Source organism: Vicia villosa, linkage group LG5, assembly GCF_029867415.1.
Source record: "Vicia villosa cultivar HV-30 ecotype Madison, WI linkage group LG5, Vvil1.0, whole genome shotgun sequence".
In the NCBI taxonomy this organism is placed as follows: Eukaryota; Viridiplantae; Streptophyta; class Magnoliopsida; order Fabales; family Fabaceae; genus Vicia; species Vicia villosa.
This window is the reverse complement of record NC_081184.1, coordinates 27944394-27970244: the sequence shown is the minus strand read 5'-3', so window position 1 is coordinate 27970244 and position 25851 is coordinate 27944394. Positions and strand designations below refer to the sequence as shown.

Genomic DNA, 25851 nt, shown 5'->3' with positions numbered 1-25851 from the left:
ATAATCACAACTGTGATATTTCTCTTACAATTTAAGCTTAATCTCACTAAGATATTACAACAGCAATGTAGTGAGCTTTGATGAAGATGAAGATTCTGAGTTTAGATTTGAACAGCGTTTCAGCAAGTTTGATTTGAATTGTATTGGTGCGAAATCGTTAACCTTGCTTCTCATCAGAACTTCATATTTATAGGCGTTGAGAAGATGACCGTTGAATGCATTTAATGCTTTGCGTGTTCCGTACAGCTTTGCATTTAATGTTATACGCTTTTGTCAACTACCTCGAGCCTTGTTCACGCTGTGTCTACTGACGTAGCCTTTAGTAGCTTTAACGTTCCTTTTGTCAGTCAGCGTAGTCTGCCACGTGTACTTCCTTCTGATCTGATGTTTGTGAATATGACGTTTGAATATCATCAGAGTCAAACAGCTTGGTGCACAGCATCTTCTGATCTTCTGACCTTGAAGTGCTTCTGAGCGTGATACCATCTTCTGATCTTCAGTGCTTCTGATCTCATGTTCTTCTGATGCTTCCATAGACCCATGTTCTGATTCTGCTTCGACCATCTTCTGATGTCTTGCCAGACCATGTTCTGATGTTGCATGCTGAACCATTTGAGACACATCTTCTGAGCGCTGAATTATGCGTACTCTTTATATATATTTCCTGAAAGGGAAATTGCATTGGATTAGAGTACCATATTATCTTAAGCACAATTCATATTATTGTTATCATCAAAACTAAGATAATTGATAAGAACAAATCTTGTTCTAACATCTTGTGGTGGTCTTCATTTAGGCTTATCTTCCTTTCTAAACCATAGAAAGAGTGTGGCGCCCCATTTCTACTCTTTTCCATCAATTTCTTTCTTCATTTTCACATTGTTTCAATTCTGCCCCACTCCAATATTATATATAATTTCATGCTTCAAACATTATATTATCATAGAAAAATCACAAGCTTGTTAAGTTTATCAAATCATGAGAAAAATGGCCGTTTTACAAATCGGTTAGCTATCAAGTGGTATCAAGAGCACGGTTCGTATAAGACCATTTCTTTTTGTAAATTTCAATATTGTTCTTATCATATTGTATTGAATCATATATATAAAAAAACAAAAAAAAAATCAAAAAAAAAATCAAAAAAAAAAGTCGAAAAAAAAACAAGTACTCTAGTCTTATTTGAGCTTGTGATTATTCTTATAGTTTTATTTGCTGCCACATTCTACTTTATCTTGTTATTTTCCTTTGTCTAAATTTATCCCTTATTTCCTCGTTTTTTTTTCATTTCCTTTTATTTCCAGCCTTTTAAGTATTTATCATTTGAAGTTTGTTTTCTTGTGTGATTGAATTTGATTTCTTTAAAGAACTAAAAAGAGCAATTGAGTGGAAAAATGCAAGAGTGTTCATTTGAAAAAAGAAGCCAAATTTGAGTGTAAACACATGAGAATTATTGTTGTTATTATTTTGTGATTAACCATGTCAGGTGGTGATGGTAGCCCTTGTCAAATAGAAGCTAATAGACTATTATTGGAAGCTCTCACAACTAAAATGAGAGAGATGATGATAGAACAAACAGAGGCAATTCATGCGAGGATTGATCAATTATAAAACCAACAAAATAATACTGATGAGGAGGAAAGAGCAAGGAGAAGGAGGATGGGTAGGCCTAGAGAAGAAAGATTGAGTGGTATAAAAATTAAAGTTCCAAACTTTCAAGGGAAAAATGATCCAGAGGCTTATTTAGAGTGGGAAACAAAAATCGAATAAATTTTTGCTTGTAACACTTATAGTAATTTTTAAAAAGTGCAGGTTGCTGCCCTTGAATTTACAGAATATGCCTTGGTGTGGTGGGATCAAACTGTCAAAGACAAGAGAAGATATGATGAACCAGCCATTGACACTTGGGAGGAGATGAAAAGAATTATGAGAAGAAGATTTGTTCCTTCCTATTACTATAGGGACTTGCATAATAAATTACAACGGCTCACTCAAGGTTCTAAAAGTGTTGATGAATATTATAAAGAGATGGAGGTTGCAAAGATAAGAGCAAATGTGGAGGAAGATAACGAAGCAACAATGGCAAGATTTCTTCATGGCCTAAATCGTGACATAAGTGACATAGTGGAGCTGCATCATTATGTGGAAGTAGATGATTTGATGCATCAAGCTATCAAGGTAGAACAACAGCTCAAGAGAAAGGGTCTAGGAAGGAGAAGCAAGACTACTTTCAATTCTCAAAGTTGGAAGGACAAAACAAAGAAGGATGGTGCTTCATCATCTAAGGAAGCCACAGTTGAAAACAAAGGTAAAACTATTACCCCTGCTTCAAGTGTTTCAACTAACAAAAATGTTAAGTGTTTCAAGTGTCAAGGCCAAGGACACATTGCATCTCAATGTCCAACAAAGAGAACAATGCTTATGGAAGAAAATGAAGAAATTGTTGAAGAGGAGGATGAGGATTATGAAGAGGAGTTTGAAGAAGATGAAGAAGAAATACCTAGTGGAGATTTACTCATGGTGAGAAGATTGTTAGGAAGTCAAATCAAAGAGGCGGATACAAGTCAAAGAGAAAACCTTTTTCATACAAGATGCCTTGTGCAAGGAAAGGTTTATTCTTTAATTATTGATGGAGGAAGCTGTACAAATGTTGCTAGCACACGTTTGGTTTCTAAACTAAATTTGGAATCAAAAACTCACCCAAAGCCTTACAAAATCTAATGGCTTAATGAAAGTGTAGAAATGCTTGTTAATAAACAAGTTGAGGTTTGTTTTAAAATTGGAAAATATGAGGATGTAGTGTTATGTGATGTAGTACCGATGAAAGCTAATTATTTGTTATTAGGTAGGCCTTGGCAATTTGATAGAAAAGCCAATCATGATGGGTACTCCAATAAGCACTCTTTTATGTATCATGGTCAAAAGATCAATATTGTACCATTAAATCCTTGTGAGGTGAGAGAAGATCAAAAGAAAATGAGAGAAAAAAATGATCAAGAAAGAAAAGAAAAAGAAGAAAAGAATGAACAAGAAAAATAAAAAGAAAAGAATGAAAATAAAAAGAATGATAAAAAAGAAAAGAAACAAAGTTTAATTGCAAAAAAAGAGATGTGAAGAAAGCAATTGTGTCACACCAGCCCTTATACTTGATCTTTTGCAAGGAGGTGCCTTTACTAACCACTGTCTCTAATGAAAACAAATTGCCAAGTTGTGTTGAGTCTCTTTTTTCGGAGTTTAAAGAATTATTTCCAAAAGAGGTGCCAAGTGGATTACCACCCATAAGAGGAATTGAACATCATATTGGTCTCAATCCAGGAGCATCTTTGCCTAATAGGCCAGCATATAGAAGCAATCCACAACAAATTCATGAGATACAAAGACAAGTTGCTAAATTTATAAGTAAAGGATGGGTAAGAGAAAGTTTAAGTCCCTGTGCTATCCATGTTATTCTAGTCCCTAAAAAGGATGGTAGTTGGAGGATGTGCACTGACTGCAGGGCCATTAATAATATTACCATCAAATATAGGCATCCCATTCCTTGACTAGATGATTTGCTTGATGAATTGTTTGGTGCATGCTTATTTTCTAAAATTGATTTGAAAAGTGGATATCACCAAATTAGAATAGGGGAAGGGGATGAATGGAAAACTGCTTTTAAAACAAAATTTGGTTTGTATGAGTGGATGGTTATGCCTTTTGGGTTAACTAGTGCACCTAGTACTTTCATGAGACTAATGAACCATGTGTTAAGGGAATTTTTGGGCAAGTTTGTTGTTGTGTATTTTGATGATATTTTGATTTATAGCAAGAACTTAGATGATCATTGCATTCATTTAAGGGCTGTTTTGAAAGTGCTAAGACAAGAGAACTTGTATGCCAACCTAGAAAAATGTGTTTTTTGCACCGATCATATGATTTTCTTAGGTTTTATTGTGAGCTCTAAAGGGGTCCATGTTGATGAGGAAAAAGTGAAAGCCATTCGAGTGGCCTCCTCCCAAAAATGTAAGTGAGGTAAGAAGCTTCCATGGTTTGGCTACTTTTTATAGGAGGTTTGTGAAGGACTTTAGTACCTTGGCAGCACCTCTCAATGAAATTTTTAAAAAGGATGTTAGTTTTAAATGGGGTGAAAAAAAAGAGCTAGCATTTGCTGCCCTAAAAGAAAAGCTCACCCAAGCACCTATTCTTGCCTTGCCTAATTTTTCTAAATCTTTTGAAATTGAAGGTGATGCATCTAATGTGGAAATTGGAGTTGTTTTGTTGCAGGAAGGTCATCCAATTGCTTATTTTAGTGAAAAGCTAAAGGTAGCTGCCCTCAATTATTCTACTTATGATAAGGAATTGTATTCCTTGGTGAGAGCACTACAAACTTGGCAACATTACTTGCTGCCCAAAGAATTTGTTATTCATAGTGATCATGAATCCTTGAAACATTTAAAGGGACAAGGTAAGTTGAATAAGAGACACGTCAAGTGGGTTGAGTTTCTTGAACAATTTCCCTATGTAATCAAACATAAGAAATGTAAATCAAATGTTGTGGAAGATGCACTCTCAAGAAGGCATGTCTTGCTTTCTACTCTTGAAACTAAAGTGTTCGGTCTTGAGCATATTAAGGATTTGTATGGAAGTGATTCTGAATTTTCTTCTAAATTTTTCTCTTGTGAGCATGCTGCCAAAAATGGACACTTTAGGCACAATGGCTATTTGTTTAAGGAAAAAAGACTATGTGTGCCCAAAGGATCCATTAGAGAATTACTTGTGAGGGAAGCACATGAAGGTGGATTAACGGGGCCTTTTGGGGTTTTTAAGACTTTAGATTTGTTGCAAGAACATTTTTATTGGCCTCACATGAAAGTTGATGTCCAAAAGTTTTGTGAAAAATGTATTGTTTGTAAAAAGGAAAAATCTAAGGTAATGCATCATGGACTTTACACTCCTTTGCCTACCCCTGAATTTCCTTGGACAGACATCTCTATGGACTTTATTTTAGGGCTTCCCAGAACAAAGAATGGAAAATATTCTATTTTTGTGGTTGTTGACAGGTTTTCAAAGATGGCACATTTTATACCTTGCAGGAAAGTAGATGATGCTTGTCATGTTGCTGATCTCTTCTTCAAAGAAGTGGTACGCCTTCATGGGCTGCCAAGGAGCATTGTTTCAGATAGGGACACTAAGTTCCTAAGTCACTTTTGGAGGACTTTGTGGGGTAAAGTGGGTACTAAACTACTTTTTTCCACAACTTGTCATCCTTAAACGGATGGACAAACAGAAGTAGTCAATAGAACTCTTTCTACTCTTCTTAGGGGCGTTCTTAAAAAGAATTTAAAAATGTGGGAAGAATGGTTGCCTCATGTGGAGTTTGCTTATAATAGGGTTGTTCATAGTACTACAAAGTTTTCACCTTTTGAAATTGTGTATGGATTTAATCCACTAACACCTCTTGATTTATTGCCATTTGCCTAACACTTCTCTTTTGAAACATAAGGATGGAAAAGTTAAGGCTGACTTTGTAAAGAAATTACACGAGCAAGTTAAAATACAAATTGAAAAGAAAAATGAAAGCTATGCTAAGTATGCAAATAAGGGCAGAAAGAAAGTTGTGTTCGAACCTGGAGACTGGGTTTGGGTTCATATGAGGAAGGAAAGGTTTCCAAGATAAATGACAAGGCTTACAAGATAGAAATTCCGGGTGAGTATGGTGTAAGTGTCACTTTCAATGTTTCTGATTTATCTCCTTTTGATGTAGGTGATGATGAGGTTAATTCGAGGTCGAATTCTCTTTAAGAGGGAGGGGATGATGAGGACATGGAGATACAAGACATAAATGAAGTAATCCAAAGCTTGGGAGGACCTATGACAAGGGCACGTGCAAGGAGAGTCAATGGTGCTCTAATACAATTTATGAACAAACCAACGGGAGAAAATGATCAATTGAAAGGAAATGAGCCAAGACTTGTCATTTTGATCCAAGCTAACGAGGAGGGCATGTCATGTGGGCTTGCTTCCCCATTTCGATGTTTTTAATCAATTATGTTGTAATAAAATGTGCTATGGGCCAACTTGTCAAATTTTGGCCCAAAACACTTGTTTTTACTTTTTTTTTTGTTTTTAAACATTCTAAAGCTCTTAAAGCTTAGAATTTTCGTGATCTTTGTATTTATAATTAAATAATGGACTCAAGAAATCAAGAGGTCAATATTTTAATGAAGGAGAAATAGGAAGGTGTGATGCATTAATCAAAGTGGCTATAAATTGCTATTATTCATCAAGGCAATTAATATCCACTTTCTCCATTACCTTTAAGTGCGTGACCTTTCTTTTCCAAATCATTATTGATTAGTTAGTGGACTGAAGTTGTACAATTTCTTGAGTTATTATTGTAAGATACCCTTTACCTATAAATGGGAGCTAAATATGAATGAAATGCAAGTTGAATTTTGTTAAACACTTTGTGTGATTTGAGAGCATTGCTCCTTTGGTTCTGGATTGAACCTTACTTTGATCTTATCAAGAAACCAAGTTTCTTGTGGTGATCTTCATTTAGGCTTATCTTCCTTTCTAAATCATAGAAAGAGTGTGGCGCCTCATTTATACTCTTTTCCATCAATTTCTTTCTTCATTTTCACATTGTTTCAATTCTGCCCCACTCCAATATTATATATAATTTCATGCTTCAAACATTATATTATCATAGAAAAATCACAAGCTTGTTAAGTTTATCAAATCATGAGAAAAATGGCCGTTTTACAAATCGGTTAGCTATCAAGTGGTATCAAGAGCACGGTTCGTATAAGACCATTTCTTTTTGTAAATTTCAATATTGTTCTTATCATATTGTATTGAATCATATATATATATATAAAAAAAAAATCAAAAAAAAAAGTCGAAAAAAAAAAAAAAACAAGTACTTTAGTCTTATTTGAGCTTGTGATTATTCTTATAGTTTTATTTGCTGCCACATTCTACTTTATCTTGTTATTTTCCTTTGTCTAAATTTATCCCTTATTTCCTCGTTTTTTTTTCATTTCCTTTTATTTCCAGCCTTTTAAGTATTTATCATTTGAAGTTTGTTTTCTTGTGTGATTGAATTTGATTTCTTTAAAGAACTAAAAAGAGCAATTGAGTGGAAAAATGCAAGAGTGTTCATTTGAAAAAAAAAAACCAAATTTGAGTGTAAACACGTGAGAATTATTGTTGTTATTATTTTGTGATTAACCATGTCAGGTGGTGATGGTAGCCCTTGTCAAATAGAAGCTAATAGACTATTATTGGAAGCTCTCACAACTAAAATGAGAGAGATGATGATAGAACAAACAGAGGCAATTCATGCGAGGATTGATCAATTAGAAAACCAACAAAATAATACTGATGAGGAGGAAAGAGCAAGGAGAAGGAGAATGGGTAGGCCTAGAGAAGAAATATGGTTCAGATTCAATAATATTAAATTAACAATATTATGGAAATTATACTTGGATCTTTCTTAATCAATTTTCTATCTTCTTTTCCAATTACTTTTTAATCTTTAAATTTAATTATTTATAATAAATTTACTATTAATGTGTTTTATAGTTATGTAATTTTAGATTTGTAATAAATTGAAATAACTTTTGATATTAAACAACGCAATTTTGATTTTATAATTTATATTTGTACTATGACTATATTTTAATGTAAAATAAAATTTTATTTCTATTATTATAATATAATAAAAAATAAATTTTCAAACTTAGAACAGGTATTGAGTTGTTTTTTCTTTTTTATTTTGAGATAATTTTTTATGATTAGATTCAAGCCTAGAATAAAAACTTAAAGGGTATGTGTTTTTTTCCTTATAATTCAGAAAACTTTAATTTTGTCTCTTTTTGTATGGTATAACCCTGTTTTGATAAATAATTTAATTTATCATTTAAAGTGTAGACTCAATATCCTTATAGCGGCTAAGAATTTTTTTGTTGTGTATTATAATTTTTTATGCAATCTCATGTTCTATTGTTTTTTTTAACTATTATTATCATTATTATAATTACTATAATGGAAAGTTATTAAAAATTTAATTCTTATTATTTACATTGACAATTAATAATTAATCGGTTTTCCAAATTATAAAATTATTTTAAAAATATAAATTGATAGTTTCACAATTATTTAAAAATATAAATTGATAGTTCACAATTATTTTATAAGACAGTTTTAATTATTATTTAATCAATGATACCCATATTTAATTTTACGGGATACATTTAAAATATTAATTAATTAATTTGATTATATAAACGGAAATTATAAAATAAATGCATAAATTTTTTTCAACAATTGTATTTAAATGTATTTTATATTAGATTATAAAATCATATAATATCAATAAAATCCACAAATTTACAATACAGAATAATTTAAAAATTATAGGCATATGCCCGACGGGCCGACAAAATATTTACTTAAATTGAATAGATATGGCCCACACAAGGATTGAAAGCAATAGATATGGCCCACACAAGGATTGAAAGCAATATTTACTTAAATTGAATAGATATGGCCCACACAAGGATTGAAAGCACCCAGCAAAATTCGAACTCAGGACCTGAAAAGAGCACACTCTCAAGACCCAAGCCTTCACCACTAGGCCAACCCTTAGGGTTAATCGGATATCCATTTTATTCTCTAAATGTTATCCGATACCCATAGTAATAATCTAGTTACCCTATTCCCAAACGGCTATCAGGTCACACAGTCCCAGTGAAACCAAATCTCCGCCGCTGCATCTGCGATTTCGTAACGGTCTCCACCGCTGCTGCATCTGCGATTTCGTAACGGTCTCCACCGCCGCTTCTCCACCACTCCTCGCTCTCTCGGAAATATCTTTCACAGTATGTTGCCTTCCTTTTTCGTACGTGTTTATATGTCGCTCTCTGAAATCTGAATAGTTGCTAATGTGATATTCTTTTCTTTATTTTTGTGTGTGTGTAAGTGTTCAAATCAAAAGTTTAATATGCTGTTTGGGAGTGGTTTATATGAAATTTTGAGTTCAATTTCAATTGGTTCATGTTATAATGGATCACTGGAACGATATTAATGGAGAGAGTTGAAGCAGTGTTGGTTTTATTTCAATATGTGAATTTGTGTTTACAAGGGGATGATGATAAAGTTGAATTTGTTTGTGCATAATTATACTTTTGAACTGCGGTGTTGCGGTGTGGCAGAACGTAGAAAATATTTTTTTCAATTCCAAATTTGTTATATATTCTCTATGTATTTAAGGCTTAAATAGTATTTTGGTCCATGTAAGTTGGCGTGTTATTGGTTTTCGTCTCTGTATCTTATTTTTCTTGGAAATGATTCTTGAATGTTACATATGGAAAACACACAGCTTTTTCGAATTTATTCCTCTCAATTGTTGTTGTTCTTTGCAATTTCATTTCTGACTGATTATTCCTTCATTGGTCAGAAATAAAGTTCTTGAGCAGCTAAGTTACTTATATACATTTATGGACAATGAGGAAGCCCCAAAAACCTCCAGAAGAAAGACAAGGTCTTCGGCAGCATCAACATCAACATCCACTTCAAATATTCAACATGACCTAAAACTGAACAACCCCGAAACTCTAACAATTAACAACCTTTTAGTTGGAGGAGACTCCATTACCCTAGATGATATAGTTTCCAATTTTCCCGGTGCAAGTAGCCAAATTCTTGAGATTGTGCGTCTTTTGGGACCGTTAAATTCACCCTTACTTCCTTTGTTTGTGTATGGAGGTGCTTCTACTGGAAAAACCAGTATCATTCTTCAATTGTTTAGACATCTCAACAGGCCTATCGTCTATTCTAGTTGTAGGACGTGTTATAATCAGCGCATATTGTTCGAGTCTGTTCTAAATCAGTTGCTTCTCCATACCAAAAATGTTGCCAATTGTTATACGAATGCTAAGCGCTGTGAACGACCGTCTGATTTCGTCAATTTCCTTCGGGAAGCATTGACCGGTGTTATAAGTAATCTCAAGGAGAAATCAGAAAAGTTGGCCGCAGAAAACAAGATGCATGGCGGAATGGGAAATATGATCTACTTAGTATTTGACAATTTTCATCTTGTTAGAGATTGGGATAAAAGCTCTACTATATTGCCCTTATTGTTTAATCTCTATGATATGCTAAAGATGCCCGAGGTTGGTTTCATTTTCGTCAGTAGTACTTCCCCTGATACCTTTTACTCTAACATGGGTTATGTTGAGCCCGTCCCCGTCTGCTTTCCTGATTACACAGAAGCTGATATTCGTCAAATATTATTGAAAAACCAAGCAAACCAGAAGTTGTATTCTTCATTTCTCGAGTAAGACATTTTTATTTAACTCTGGTATGAGTTTCCATTTCAAACTTTACATTTTCTCATATAGTATTTGCAGTTCAGAGATAATACAACAGGTTGTTCAACCGTGCTATGCTATAGTGCTATTCTTCCAACATAGCCGTCATTTGACAACACTTTGTACTAAATAGCGTATTGCGTAACAATATCAATTTGTTCAAATTCTGTTACACTATAGCACTATAGTGCAGTTTTGTAGCCGTCATTTGAAAACTAGGATCTCATGTAGAAGTTTGTTTCTTTTCATGCAGTGTAGCTCTGAGACCTTTATGTAGAATTAGTAGGCAGGTGGATGAATTGTCTACTGCCTTAAAGCCACTATTTGAAAAATATTGTGAACCTTTGAGTGATAAGGGAAAGGGAGTTGTCCCTACAGAAGACATGAAGAGGAGGCTATTCAATCATATCAGGCCTCATATTGCCTCATCTCTGAATGATGTATTTAAGGTTTCGCCTCCTCCTTCAAGTGAAGTTAGGGACAGTAAAGAGACAAAGCATAAGGGAAAGAGATTAGAGAAGTTTGAGGAAATCGGCGATCTTGATTTTTATATGTCAACTAGTGCAAAGTATCTTCTTATTTCATCATTTCTTGCCTCCAGAAACCCTGCCACTCTTGATGCTTCACTTTTTGATTCCAAAGGTGGTTCTGATAATCGAAAGCGAAAGAGGAAGTAAGTATGGTGATTTAAAACCATTTTTTTCCCTCCGATTCTTAAGGCAATGTTATGTATGATTTTTCGAGACTTCGGTAATCAGGTTACAGCCTTTTTAACATTTCTGTTATTTGAATGAATCCTGTCTTTATTAAAGTTCCAGCCATTGTCTGATTATTCCTTTTAATGCTTAGGGCTTCAGAGAAAGTGCTGGAAAAGAAGGAAATTTTAGAAGAGGAACTACTAATGAAAGGGCCTGGAACTTTCCCATTGGAGAGGTTGATAGCCATCTTTCAGTGTATTGTATCTGTTGCAGAAGAACCATACGATGAAGAACAAAACAACGATGAATTAGGAGCTGAATGTAGCAACGGTTCACTGATTTCCGACGTTCTCTTGCAGCTTTCAACTCTCTGCAATGCTAATTTTATTTTCAAAGGGAAAAGCTGTCCAATTGAGGGCTCTACTCGGTATCGATCAACTATTTCTGAAAACCTGGCCTTAAAGGTAACAACAACTTTGTCTCACTTTCTTAATACTAAAAAAAATTCCTTGTAATTGGTTGTATATGAAATTCAATGCTCAGGGCGCATGTCTAACGATGAAGAATACTTTCAATATTGTTTAAGCAGGTTGCAAGGAGCCTAAAGTTCCCATTGTCAAAGTATTTGTACAGAAATTAGTATTAGTAATCTTTGACATTGACAGCTTCGTAGAGCTTGATTGTCCAATTTTTGCATGATAAAATATTTGGAACCAAAGGCAATGGTAGAATGAATTCTCATGACCATTACAGTTCAATGGATGAATCCTGCAATCATGTTTCTCTTGGCTGATAAAATTTGTAGTAGGGCACAAAATTGTGATGGTTCCAAATTTCATATTAACCACACTTTTGATATTCTATAAGGATTGTGCTAGGTTTGATAGAAGTTTTAGTAGTTGTAATAGAATGTTCTTGCTGACATATCTTACAGGTGCTATTCCTTTTAGATGTTAATTTGTACACAAAATTTTAACTTGTTTTTAAAGAGCAATATATTGTTAAAGATAATTGTTGGTAGGAAAATTCTTGGAGGCACTTTATCATGTGCATGACAATGGAAGACCTCAAGCACATGTTTAAAAGTCAAGATTAAATTACAAAATTTGATAAGATACGTATAGTGAGTAGATCCAAATATACTTCACATCAAGTTAAAATTTGTATTTAATAAATTATGGAGCGAGTTCGTCACCTAATCGATTACAAACCTTCTAATCAGTTAGCCTTGTATCCTACAATTGATTAGATAGCGATTTTGGCCTATGGATTATTTTGTTTTTTGAGCAAATTTCTTCTTCCATGTAAAGGAGGCTTTGTTGTCTTCTCTAATTACAAAAATTTGATGTTACCCTCTCTTTTCTCTCACTCACTCTTCATGTAAAATTTATTCTAATACTTGTTAGTTGTCATTATCTTATTATCTTAGTGTTAAGAGAGCGAAAAATTTAAATTAGAGTTGTGTAATTTGTTGGTTGATCAAGTCGTGTTGTAATTGTAAATCAAGAGTTTTTTTTTCTCTTATGAGATTGTAATTGATATGAAGATTGCAAGTTGAACCAGAATAAAAGATTGATGTTAGGAGGTTATTGAGATGATCTTGTGAAAAAAACTCTCAAGTTGATAGCGAGACTCTTAAAGAAAAATTCTAGGGGATTGAAGTAGGTTATGTGAGTTAAGATTGAACCAATATCCTGTGTTAATCGGTTACAACATTTAAATTATTGATTTTAATACGACACGTACCTATGCGATAAATTATATATAATTATGTCTTTATATTATACGATGAGATAAATGTATATTTGCAATTGATAAATGTATATTTGTAACAAGTTTACGTTGATGTGTATTAAGTTTGCCTTATCTATGAACATCTACATGATTTTGATTACTCATTGTTCATTGATTGTGTGCATGTTTGCAAAAACGTTTTGCAGATTTCAAGTTATTAGAATTTCATATATTTAATTAAAGCCACATTATCTTTCTACACACAGAATTCTTGCATTATATTTTTGAAACTGCTTTAGAGAGATCTGTATCAAGTACGTGAACTGGGGATTAATTGATAGTTTTTAAACTTGCTTTATATTTTTTTCTAGCCACTAGTTTGGTATATTTCAATAAAGGAGGTTCCTATCATAAAGATAACACATGTTTTACCATTCACTTTGCATAGCCAATTAATCTTTTAAATAGTGTTTTGAATAATAATGATTGATATTTCCTAACAAAATAAGATTTATATCACAATATGCTTTGTTTTATAGTGTTCAAGAATTCCTTTGACATAATTCATCTGTTAAAACCAGTACAAGTATAAGTAGAATAAAGCTTTGAACTCTACCAACCAAGCCCGTCTAGCTCAGTTGGTAGAGCGCAAGGCTCTTAACCTTGTGGTCGTGGGTTCGAGCCCCACGGTGGGCGTAATGTGTTTTTTTTTAATTTTTTTCACATATTTTCTTCCAACCAAAGCCTTTATCATTTTTTTTAATGAAAAATATATTTAATTAAACTGGACTCAGATGCAATTTGGGCTGGGCTAAAATGTTACAATGAAGCCTTCATCATTAGAATTTTTCCATTTAGTTATCTTTTATTTCTTTTAATGCATTACGCACATATTAGTTTTTATTTAACATAAAATAGATGCACATATTAATTTTTATTTAATAAACTTTATTTTATATAGCTTTTTTTCACATTTTATTCTATATAGCGAACTAGCGAAGCATGCATGCATATATAAAATGTTACAGAAAATTATTTCAATATTTGTAATTAACGATATACTAATTTTATTTATTGTCATTTGTTTTTTTTATTTCAACTCGTGTTTATTAATTTTAAATAATATATGTAACCTAATTTTAAACTTAAATATGCTGATCAAAGCACATATAAATAAAACATAAAACATGCATATTCTACATAAAGTCGAGGTCAAACACCAATTATAAAATCCGCATTTAATAAATATTTTTAGGCATCACAAATTTTTTTTATAGCAAAGTAGAATTTTATATTAATAATAAAAGAAAGAAACTAACGAGATTTCGAATATACAAACAAACATAAAAAGTATCAAAAGTGCTCAAAGCGACCACCCAAGCTAAGAACCAAAATAAAGAGATAGAGAAAGGAAAAGGAAAAAAAATTAAAACCACCGCAAAAAAGGAAAATAAAAATCAACCACCCACAACCACCCAACATAATCACCTGACTAGACGTACTTGAGCCATCAAACACAGACAAATCTCCTCATTGAGCAAGCTGGAAAAAACTAGACATAACAACCTACAAAATATAAAACGAGAGCAACTGATAATCCAACACACTCCTAGCTGCACAATCACTCGAGTGAGTCCCGCTCCCAATCAACAGAGAAATACTTAATTGCAAAACTATTTTTTATTCAAGAAATAATAGAAACTATATTATTATTCTATCAATTGCTAAGTTGTTATCTAGTAATCCTTTGTAAACTTAACAATATCAAAAGTCCTTCATTTTTTTTATAAATTTTTTAAATTTTTAAATATATTTTTCATAAGTACAATAATGTAGATCTTGTTGGTGATGTATTAAATAATCGTTTTTTGTTTGTTAATATGTGAATATTATACTATCCCAACTCTAGGAAACTAGGTAATGAGGAAGATCTAGGTCGAAGAGATCAAGGTCGTTGTTACAATAGGTTTGTTTGTCAATGTCACATCATGTCAAGGTTTTCTCACAATTCGTCGAGACACATTAGTAGGAAGCACACCTTTTATTCACGCTTTCTTCTTAATATTCATCTTGATATTGCTATTTACTTTTAGCTTTTCATTGTTTTTTTCTTCACTCAGTAAAGAATTTTTTTTAATGTGATTCACACTTTGTGTGATAAATTCGAATACCACATAAATATAATGATTATGTACTTGCTAAAATCACAATACGTGACAATTATTTAATTATTAAGGGATGTTAGAGGCTTTAGGGCATGTTGTAGGATTTAGAGCTAGTTCACATAGGGGTGTGAGATGCTCTACGTCTCTAGTATTTGTACGAACATGATATTGTTCCTTCTCACCGGCCCAGAAAACAATGATCCTATGGTCATCATCGTCGTGATATGTGATAATTGAGAGATTAAAATGGTCTTTATTGATTAAGAGAGCTTTGCGAACATCCTCTACTGAGATGCATTTGAAAGGTTTCTCTTGGACTTAGAGGACCTCAAGCCCTTCCATGGATCATTGGTGGGATTTTTGGGTGAGGCAGTACATGTGAAAGGTTATGTAACATTGAAGACCACCTTTTGAGCATAAAAAATTCCAGGAAAATTAAGACAAGATGACTTGCCATTGATATGCCTTCCTCTTATAATATGATTATATGAAGGCTCTTTGTTAACCGAATATGAGTCGACCTATCTATGCTATATCTTTGTATGAAGTATCCACTCCCAGGTGAGCGAGGTGGGGTTATTCAGGAAGATCAGGAGATCTCATGGAAATACTATGCAGATAGCCTAAAGCTAAAGAAGGTCAGAACAATGGGCGTGAACACTGTTGGCTTGAAAATGGAGGCAAATCCACTAAGGGAAACTCTCGCGACGAGGGCGTGGCCACTCTAGGCCAGGCAGACACGAAGGTTATAGGAAAATATCTCTTGTCAAATGATGATAATTTTAAAGGTGTTGAGCCTAATTTAATTTGTTTATTTTTATGTTTTATGTTAATTAGGTGAGTTATAATCTCTGCCGTTTGTAAGCATAATTTGGTGACATTCTTTTCTTTATAGGGAGCACCATTTTTCCTGTGCCACCAATGTCATATAAGGATTTTTAATGAGACCCCTCACTTTATTATATGGATTTGGACTATTGTTGATTTATTTGTTGGGAATCCACGATACAAAGTAATCCATGAGGATAATTACAAAACCCATTTATTTAGCGCTATTACAAAAGAGCCAGGCCCAAACAAATAAGCCATAAACTCATTGATCTTATAAAGCGTCCTTAGAGTTAAGAACATATTATGTTTCCTAGGAATCATTCAAGTGATTTCTCCAACAGAACAAACCTATTTGTCATCCAATAATTGGCCTCCACAGACAACCTTAAATAAGTCTATCAGACTCAAATCCAATCTCAGGTAAAAGACAAATTATTTGTTGATTTTCCCGCTTGAAGTATTATTCGGAAGTGTCAACCAAGTCTTCTTTGTGTGCATACATTTCCTCCTTATGTTTCTTAAGAGAACTGAGGGCCCATTCTAGGGAGCACATTATTTTTGTGGCAGAGGTGGCATGTGTTCGCGCCTCTACCGACATCGTCCTAAGTAGGGTCTTCAAATCCTCTTTCTTCTTTATCATGGTCCTTGTTGTTTCTCAGTGTAGAGTAGTAGTTCCGTGGAAATCTTAGATTTCAAGTCATCAACAACTTGAGTATGCCTCTTCCGATGGACATGTTTTATCATAAGGCCCCTTAATAGGGGAGTTTCGACTATCTTTGACAACTCAATGGGTGACTTACTATGAAGACCTTGATAATTAGATGGAAAATCCTTGGGAAAGGGGAGACGAATCTCAGTAAACTTGATGGCGTCAAACGAGGCATTCCTCCACATGAAGGTAGGAGGGAGAAAACCATCCTTTGATGGCTCGGTCTTCCCTTTGAGCCAACCATCTCCAGTAACCACTAGTTTCCCATCATTCAAAGCTTGAGATGGACCTTCTCACTACTTTTGGATTTTATGGGGCGAGCATCACCCGTTGGATGGTCCTCGCGACACCTTTTGCCCCCCATTATCGTTCATCTATTGGGCTAAGAATTCCTTTGAAGCATAATCTCGGCCCCTAACCTTCATGAACTTATCCTTTCAGTGTGTGTAATGATTGGAATGGTGTTTTAACAACCTTCTTTTTGGGAGACAGAATAAGGTCACCCAACCACTTTTGAGGTTAAGATTGGTACCATAAAAAGATGAGAATACCCCAATGGTAGGAGAGACATCCAACCTCCGACAAATATTTTCGAACTCTCTAACTATACCACAAACATTTATGCAACTTGAGAAAATGTGACGTTTACAGTCGCTAGAAATCTGGCTTCAAACAATGTGATAGGGATCAAGACCCTCAAGTCATGAATAATAGAGAGGTGAAAGTATAAGAAGGGTATGGTTGAAAATCATATTGTCCTCATGTCCGATACTGGAAACCTAATTTGCCACTAAAAATCAGTTATCTTTTCCTTGTTAGAATATAAAGACGTGAAACCATGTACACTTAAACGTTTGTCATCCATTTCCTCCATTGGTTCCTGGTAAGAGCAAGGAGATCAAGAAAGTTACTTCTGAAATTACCAAGACTCTTACGTCTCTTAAGGCCTAAATAGTGATTTTAAAAGAGTAGTCACTCCTTAAAACTTCCCAAAAAGTCTAATAATTATAGCAGAAAATAGAATGATTAATGAAAGAACAAAGGCATACCTGCAACCATGATCAAGAACTTGTGGAATAAATGCATTATTCACCTGTAGGAACCCTTAACTATATGATTATATGAGTGAAGGTTCGGATGAAGAAAATGCACACACAAAAGAAGATTAAAGAAAGAAAACTAAAATATTTTTATAGAGAGGGAAGAATGAATCATAAGGATAACCTACCGCCGCCCATTGAGCACCTAAACAATTACAAGAATTAACAGATTCCCCGCGTCAGATACATGTATATCAAGTAAAACCTAGTCTGACTTCCTAAAAAAAATCATCATGGATTTCATTTAATGTAACTCACGATTTGGCCCAATTAATGTTTTGATTTCCCTTATATTGATGATGTTTGATCTCCTTCAGTTGATTGACGTTCAAAATCCATCAACTGACATATGGATCACATCACTAATACTTGAAGACATTTCTCATATTCATATCACGTATGAGAGACTCATCGGGATAAGGTGAGAAGAGTAAGAGTAAATCACTTTGCCTTTACCTAGCCCTCGTGATTGAGGTACTTTGTATTGGTGTATTTGTAAAGGACTCAGGAGAGGCAACGATAGTTATGTATCATCTCTCCATAAAACCCTCATGATCGCCCAATTATGAGATCAATCGCATGTTTATTGGATATGTCGTCCATTTACTAAATATGTCACCCATCTCTATAATGACTCATCCAACATGGGAGAATCGGAAAATGACATGTCCATGATATTTTACAATGCAGAATGAGTCATAGGAAAGTTAACCACGCCCCTAAATAATAAGAGATAAACTTTACACTCCCACATTTTCTCAGGAGCAGTTGCTATTCCCAAGGGACATAGGATTCAGGCTTAATGCGACTATAAATATCTTAACTCTAAAGTTAAGAAGGGACAACCCCATTCTCGCACAAAAATCACTTGCACAAAACTTCTCACCTTTATAAGAGCTAACTCTCAATCCTACAACATACCCAAAAACTTCTTCCAACCCTTAATTTACTAGGTGTTGTCACTTATTATCCTTGTAATAAACTTTTAGCAAATAGAAGTAGAACTTGTGTAACTTTGAGGTTGAATATATGAATGATGTTTATTATTAATGTAACAAGATTTAAAAATACAATGAGATTTAAGATATTAAAAAACAAAATTTTACAAATATCTATGGATGGATTAGATAATTTAATGAAAAAAATAACACATTAAATATTGGGAGATATGTAAATTACAATAATATACACATATTTAAATAATTTTTAAAAAGAGGTTCTCTTCACCTTGGTAAAAAAAAAATCACAAATTTTCATTTGCATTTTAAAGTTAAGACAATGATGCTGCCTATAAAACATTAAGAAGATTTTACGAAGATACATCTTCAGATATATTCTAGAATATACACGGAGATGCATCTCCGAAATACTTTTGACAAGAAAAAATAGGGTAGTTGACTGAAATACGACGGGGACATAGGTGATTTTAGATGCGTTCGAAGATTCATCTTCGGACACGGTAAGAGTATTTTCAAATTTTCAAGAGGGATGGAGGGATGAAAGAAATATTCCCCTATTTGTTTATTGTGGCTTATTTTGAAACTTTTGAAACTTGCGATATTAATCCATTGAAATTCAAAGTACAAAATATTACAGTTTATAAAAATCTTTTAAAACAATCTTCAGATCTTAAAGTCTCTTTTGAAATCTAGAAGACATTTTCATACAAAAATAAGTTTTAAAAATATCAATCTAATACACCTTTTAAATCTTCGCACCGAGAATGAGAATTGTTCTATCTTGAATGATCAATCATCTAAATGTTAAGTCTGCATAGAATTCAAAACCAAAATTTTTCTCCAAAACTATGTGACAGATGTTTTTCTCAAATGAGAAATTAATCATAAGTTATTCTTATAGAAGATTCTCCAGTAGAAGGATTAATCATTCTTCAAATCAGATAATCATGATGCCAAAATAAAGTTTCCTGCTTAAATATCAAATAAAATTGGTCTATATTACAAGATTATACGACAAATTCATTGTAAACACTGCTTAGCAAAGAAAAATTATGAGGAAATTATTTCATACCAAAAAAAAAATCCTAATACAATAATGGTAATACTTAACTTAGACTCAACTTAGATAAACTTGAAATACTTATAACTTTGAAGAACCATAAACTGTTTTTGAATGATAAGCTTTATAAACTAAGCTAAACATGTCCTTAAACTATGAAAACAACCAAATGTAGGAGCTAAATATGCAGTTTTACCTTAACTATTGAGCAATCATTGACGCGATTTAGATTTTCCTTTCGACTTTCTTTTAAAAGTTCTATTTGGAGGTTGTTCTTGGGTTTCTTGTAGCACTTCACCAAGCATTTCTAACCATAGCTTTTGAAAGTGCTTGTGAAAACCTTGTTGAAACCAATCACAAATTTCTGAATATAATTCTCTTGGATTCTCTTTCCACACCATTCTTAACACGGCAGAGCTATCAATCAACTTGCTCTCTAACTTGATTAAAAGATTTCCCACCCTTTTTTGACCAAGAGCTTCTCTTCTCAAAATGCTTTCAGGAGGGGCAGACATGTATTTTCGAACGGATTTCAAACACGGACACACCTGACCTTCGAGTAAAGCATAGGCAAACACCTGCACCCGAAGCTCAACATTGCTAATGGGTAATGAGTGCTTTGGAAGCTCCCAACAGAAGCGCCCAAAGGTTGGGATGACCCAACATTTTACTTGGTCAGACCGCGCATCATAAAATGGTTTGGGATCTGTCAGGGGCGGAGAGAAGATGCATGAAGACTTGGCATTCTCAACTAGCCAAGTTGGATCGACATTCGTTACTCCATGCATGTATGCTCTCTTTGCACTTGTCTCCCCTTCTTGGTTTGGTCTTTTTGTCTCTAATAGTTCATTGTAAACCAGAAACTCAGGGCGTGCAGTAGAAACGGATGACCAACGATGAATGAAAATACTTTCATCAACCATGCATGATTGATACCTACCAACGCGAGAAATCGTCTCTCCGTTAGCAGGTGCAGAAGAAATTGGAAGACGTTTAGCAACCCTATCTGCCCATCCAGCACATATTGCTTGACAAATGACCCTTTCCTCAACCAAAGGGAGAGGATAGTGCGCAGAAGAAACTCGCCAAGCATGTTCTACATCCTCTAGAGTTCCATGAGTCCATGAATACTCTTGTTCTAAACCACCTTTATCACTCTGAAAAAAGACCAATTTGAGTAGTTGCTGTCGAAGTTTGGACATTTCATCCATGGTTTTGAAATGCAATGCATTGTCTTCACAAAATTGTACCGGATTCTGTGAATGTTCAAAACACTGCAAGGCATATGCTATGGCTAGGGCATCACTACTGACAATTCGGAATTTTGCACGAGCAAGTTTAGAGGTTTCTTTAAGTTTCTTTCGCTTTGTCTTTTCTTTTTTATCAATATTGTTCTCATTGTCCCCCATACTAGATTTCTTGGACATCTCTGAACCTTCGCTGCTATCATTTCTTTCATATTGCATTACAAAAGGATTTGGCAAACTCAAAGCAGCAGCAGCTGCAACAGCATATGACAAAAGCAGACTTGAATTTCGAACATGCTTGTGCCTTGTATTTTTTATAACAGTAAGGATCATTCTAGAATGACGGGGACTCAAAGGATAATGTGCCATGGCTTTTCCCAAAAGTGTAAGTTCATCCTTACAATCAAGTGCTTCAAGAGCTCTCAAGCAATTCTCAGCTTCAAGCAGCGAAGCAGCCTTAAGAGAAGTGGGAAACGGGAAGTTTGCAACCTATAGAAAAGATCATAGAAATGAAAATCCAGTTTGACCAAGAATCGAGTAAACCAAATTATCAAGCAAAAGAAAGGCTCAATAAACAAGTACATCGAATAAACACTCAGAAGTAAAACAAAAAATATCAAAATTACCTTCTTAATATTCATGGATTTCAAGAGAAGGACAACACCGTGAACAGGCACTTTCTCAACTTCAGCAGGAGAAAACTCAGGAAACTCATTATTAAAGGCTGCAGAAGAATAAAGGCGATAACTATGCCCTGCTGCAGTTCTTCCAGCTCTGCCTGCACGTTGAGCAGCAGATGCCTTACTTATCCATTTCACTTCATATGTCTCCATGCCATTAGAGGAGTTGTAACTCTTCACCTTTTCCCTTCCGGTATCTACCACATACTTTATCCCTGGAATTGTTAAAGATGTTTCTGCAACATTTGTAGCAACAACAACAAGCCTCTCTCCCTCCTTGACTTCTTCAAATACACGGAGTTGAGCTGCAGCGGGCAGCATAGCATAAAGCGGTAGAACAAAAAGAGCACCTGGCGAAGAACTCTGATCTTCTCTAGTTATTTTCTCCTTGCAAACTTTTGACGTGTCTAAACCATCTCGCGTATTCACTGAAGCTTGGCCAGACAAGTTTTCAAAAGCAGCCTTCAATGAAGCAAGACTTCCTTCCTTTCCCAAGACATCCACAATATTACTATTGTTTTCTGAATCTTTGTGATTATTATCATCATCATCATCGAATTCTAACTCACTCTCTGTTTCTGAATCATAAGAATCAGATTCATTCGCATCAAAATTATTATCATCTTCATCATAACTACTAAACCTATCAGTTTGCTGGATGGATGAACTTCCAGGCACCTCAAATGCTTCATTAATCTCATTAATGTGCATTCCTTCAATAGAACTTGTTTCATGGACCACAGTGCCGTCATTTTCCACAGGTCCTTTAACTTTTTTCATGATAAACTCCTTTGAAGCTTTGCGTAGCTTCCTGCACAAGTCTTCTACTTCCCTTTGTCCTGTGACAAAGACAAGTATGCCCCCAGGTGGCAGCCTCTTGTGAATTGCCAGGATCTTCTTATACGCTGCACCAATATAATCTGTTATCTCGGTTTTTTTGGCAAAATACGTGCTAACTGGAAACTGCCTCGTGGGAACTTCTATCACAGGCGGGGGAGCGTTGAATAACCTTCCAGAAGTAAAATCTTGTACTTTCAAGGTGGCACTCATCAGCACAAGTTTTAATGGAAAAACCATTTTCTCAGAACTTATACTTTCTCCTGAAAGGATCATCTTCTGCTGGTCATTATAAATCTGTCATAATAGCACGGTAATGAGCATGCAGATTAGAATGCCAGTGGCAAGAATAATATATTTAAAGAAAGTACAAAATAAGATATTACAAAATTACATTACATTTCAGTTGTAAAACACTGGTAAAATAAACCACTCTGATTTACCTTTTGCCGAGTTCTAATTACACGCGAGAGCATCCCGATCAGAATGTCTGTGTTCAAGCTCCTCTCATGAGCCTCATCAAGAATTAGGACGGAATAACGCCTCAATAAAATATCATTCTGCGCCAAGAGGTATTCAATTAAACAAAAGTACATATGATTCTCCCTATTTATCATTTGTGAAAAACCTACAAACTCATAAAAGAACTCCATGAAATGAACAAATAAGGAAACATGAGGTAAAATATAACTACCTGAACTTCTCGTAGCAAAATGCCATCAGTCATAAACTTGATAGAACAATTTTCTCCAATCCTCTTGTCGTATCTAACTTGAAAGCCAACCTCCTTTCCTAGACGAACACCAAGCTCATATGCCACACGCCTTGCTGTCGCAAGAACAGCCACCCGACGTGGTTGAGTGACACCAATAATACCACTGCGGGCATGGAACTTGCTTGAACCATAACCAGCTTCATAAAGAAACTGATAAATTTTGGATTAATAATAAATTATCGCTCTTAATCAAAAGTAAGCTATAGTTTTGAATGATAGACGATACCATCATACCATACTCAAGTAAAGTATATACTAACCTGGGGAACCTGAGTTGTTTTACCACATCCAGTTTCTCCACATATGATGACACTGGAATTGTAATTTATAGCTTCCATTATCTCTTGCTCCATCATGACTATAGGAAGATCCTTTCTTTTCTCTTCAACCTCTGATGGCCTGTATACATGAACAACAGTAGGAGTAGTCAAAAGCCTCTGTGCAGAAACAGTTGGAAGGTTGCTCAATTCGCTGAAATTGGTGGTGGGGTTCTCATCTGTCTTGTCCTGTATCAGGTAGAAAGTGCAAAAAAAGCATTAAAGTAACTTGCAGATACTCAATAAGGAGATATCTTAAATCAAACAATTAATAAAAATATAACCTATTAATTAACCATTATAGAGATTATAGGTGTATTACAGTGCATATGCAGGACGACTTCTTCCGAATAAAGAATATAGTGTATGGAGAAAAAAAGTATATTTTAATATGTATACAAAAAAAGAAGATAACCAAATATAAAAACTAAAGCTTATTACTTGGTAAGTGTCATACATTCAATGTTTTAAATGAAACAGAAGTGTTATATCTTGATTGCACATACACCTATAACAGAGAAGGGAATATACCTTTGACTTAGTGCTTTTCATCTCGGTAATAGAGCGAGAAATGGGAGAAGAACTTCTGATTTCATCAGGTTGCTTCTCAGTGGAACTGTCTGCCACAGGTTCAGCAACAGATTCATAATTTACAACTTCATTTCTATGAACTGGTTCTTGAGAGGACTCCAACGGAATGGACATTGTATATAAGATTTCTCTCTCAGGTCTAAAAGTTTGAATGATATCATCTTCTTCAGATTCCTGCACCAAATGATTCTCTTCGTCTTCCGACTCAGGTTCAGTTATACATGGTAAATCCTGTTTCTTGGACAGGTCATTACCATGTGGAACATCCAATCCTTCTTTTAATATATGTACTGCTCTCCTGCGCTTTTCCTTCACAGTCTCTTGCTATAATATAATGACGGAAACAGTCAACAGGCAATCTTAAGGCTTAAAATATTTTCATAAAAGTATCATTGTTTCTGAAAATACAAACCCGGTTGATATTGCATGATGACTGCAAGAGAGGAAACGCATACTCAGGAAGCATGTTCTCACTGAAACAAGAATTAGAAAAGTTCCAAATTTTGCTTAACAACTTAGCGTTTAGCATCGAAGCAGAAAGAAACTATAGCAAGCAAATAATTCATTAGCTTACCTTAATGTCTTAATGGCTTTTTCCATCAAAAGTTGTTTATCCTTGTCACCCTACACAAATGAAAGGAACCAAATAAATTGAGATCCAAAACAAATCAAAAGAGAACTAAAAGAATTCCCTTTTTTCCACCCCACAAACCTCTTTTTTCAGTTTCCTTTTCTGAGTTTTGCTCAACTTCTGCTTCTTATTTGATTGGACTTTACCACGTTCCTAATAAAACAGAATTTCGATCAAACAAAGTGTGTAAGCATGCAAATTGAAAGAACACGTAATCATGTTCAAACTATCCCTACCTGATCCATCCCTTTCCTTTTCTTCATCTTCGTACCTGGCAAAGTTAGTATATTACTATCAGGACCTCCATTTTTATTTTTCTTCTTCTTCTGACTTGGCGAAATTTGTGCATTATTATCACCACCTCCATTACTGCCTCGAAAAAGAGAAAAACTATAAGAATCATTCATATCATTAACCAAACATTGATTCACTCTTCTTTCCTTTCAAGTCTAAAAACGGTCTTCCGTGTGCATCAATCAAATCAGTGCCGTCAATCGCAAAAAACAGTCGTTCGTTCAAATTCCATCATGCAACGGCATATAGCCACTATTTAACAAAAATTTATACCGAAACGCTTATTGTGGAACAACAATTGCAATTTGTTCAAATTCCATTACACAAGATTAACAACATTGCCTCAAATCGTATCTCACTACTATACATCACTTTATATACTAATTCCTAAAATATCACCACAAATAATCATGTAATGAGATTGACTGGATGCAATGCACGGACACCGGACACTGGAAACACAACACCGACACTGACACGTCGACACAGATAATAATATAAAAGATATATAAATTAAATATAATTACAAGAGTTAGTGTCAGTTTCGAATCAGTTTCAGATGATTTACCTTTGAGGATTGGATTCAACAGGGTCTCCAGTATTTTCCAAAGTTTCCATTATGAAGTCTTTAGAAGCGAATGCTAACCACACACGACGCGGTCGGATAGTGACTACGAGATGCGATGGCCGGCGGTAGTGAGGTAGGGTTCCGGCGACGGAGAGAGACCGGAGAAGGAATGAATGTCACGGCGCGCGAAGCTTATTAGTGTATCAGTTCTAAAACTTCATTCGTTGAAGGGTTTAACCAAAATACCCTTAGGTTTAGAATTTAATAATTACTACTATTTTAAAACTTTTTATTTTACATCCT

At 34.5% G+C, this 25851-nt stretch overlaps 2 protein-coding genes, 1 non-coding gene and 1 pseudogene across 3 annotated transcripts; 3 read left to right on the top strand and 1 right to left on the bottom strand.

Moving 5' to 3' along the window:
• Positions 1–1656: 1656 nt before the first annotated feature.
• Positions 1657–5507, top strand: LOC131604423 (uncharacterized; annotated as a pseudogene).
• A 3172-nt stretch (positions 5508–8679) lies between these two features.
• On the top strand, positions 8680–11999 carry LOC131601499 (origin of replication complex subunit 5). Its single transcript, XM_058873332.1, has 6 exons — positions 8680–8783; positions 8819–8861; positions 9440–10318; positions 10606–11025; positions 11202–11514; positions 11640–11999. Exons 3-6 carry the CDS (start codon positions 9480–9482, stop codon positions 11688–11690), a joined length of 1623 nt encoding a protein of 540 aa, XP_058729315.1. The 5' UTR covers positions 8680–8783; positions 8819–8861; positions 9440–9479; the 3' UTR covers positions 11691–11999.
• Positions 12000–13407: 1408 nt separating this feature from the next.
• Positions 13408–13480, top strand: TRNAK-CUU (transfer RNA lysine (anticodon CUU)). The gene has a single exon. It is a non-coding gene; the product is annotated as a tRNA-Lys (tRNA).
• A 6034-nt stretch (positions 13481–19514) lies between these two features.
• LOC131601498 (ATP-dependent RNA helicase DEAH13) lies at positions 19515–25786 on the bottom strand. Its single transcript, XM_058873331.1, has 11 exons — positions 25549–25786; positions 24923–25055; positions 24768–24839; positions 24630–24679; positions 24468–24528; positions 23996–24379; positions 23408–23653; positions 23067–23297; positions 22816–22932; positions 21482–22669; positions 19515–21344 (listed from the first exon to the last, which is right to left on the bottom strand). Exons 1-11 carry the CDS (start codon positions 25596–25598, stop codon positions 19821–19823), a joined length of 4056 nt encoding a protein of 1351 aa, XP_058729314.1. The 5' UTR covers positions 25599–25786; the 3' UTR covers positions 19515–19820.
• Between the last annotated feature and the right edge of the window lie 65 nt (positions 25787–25851).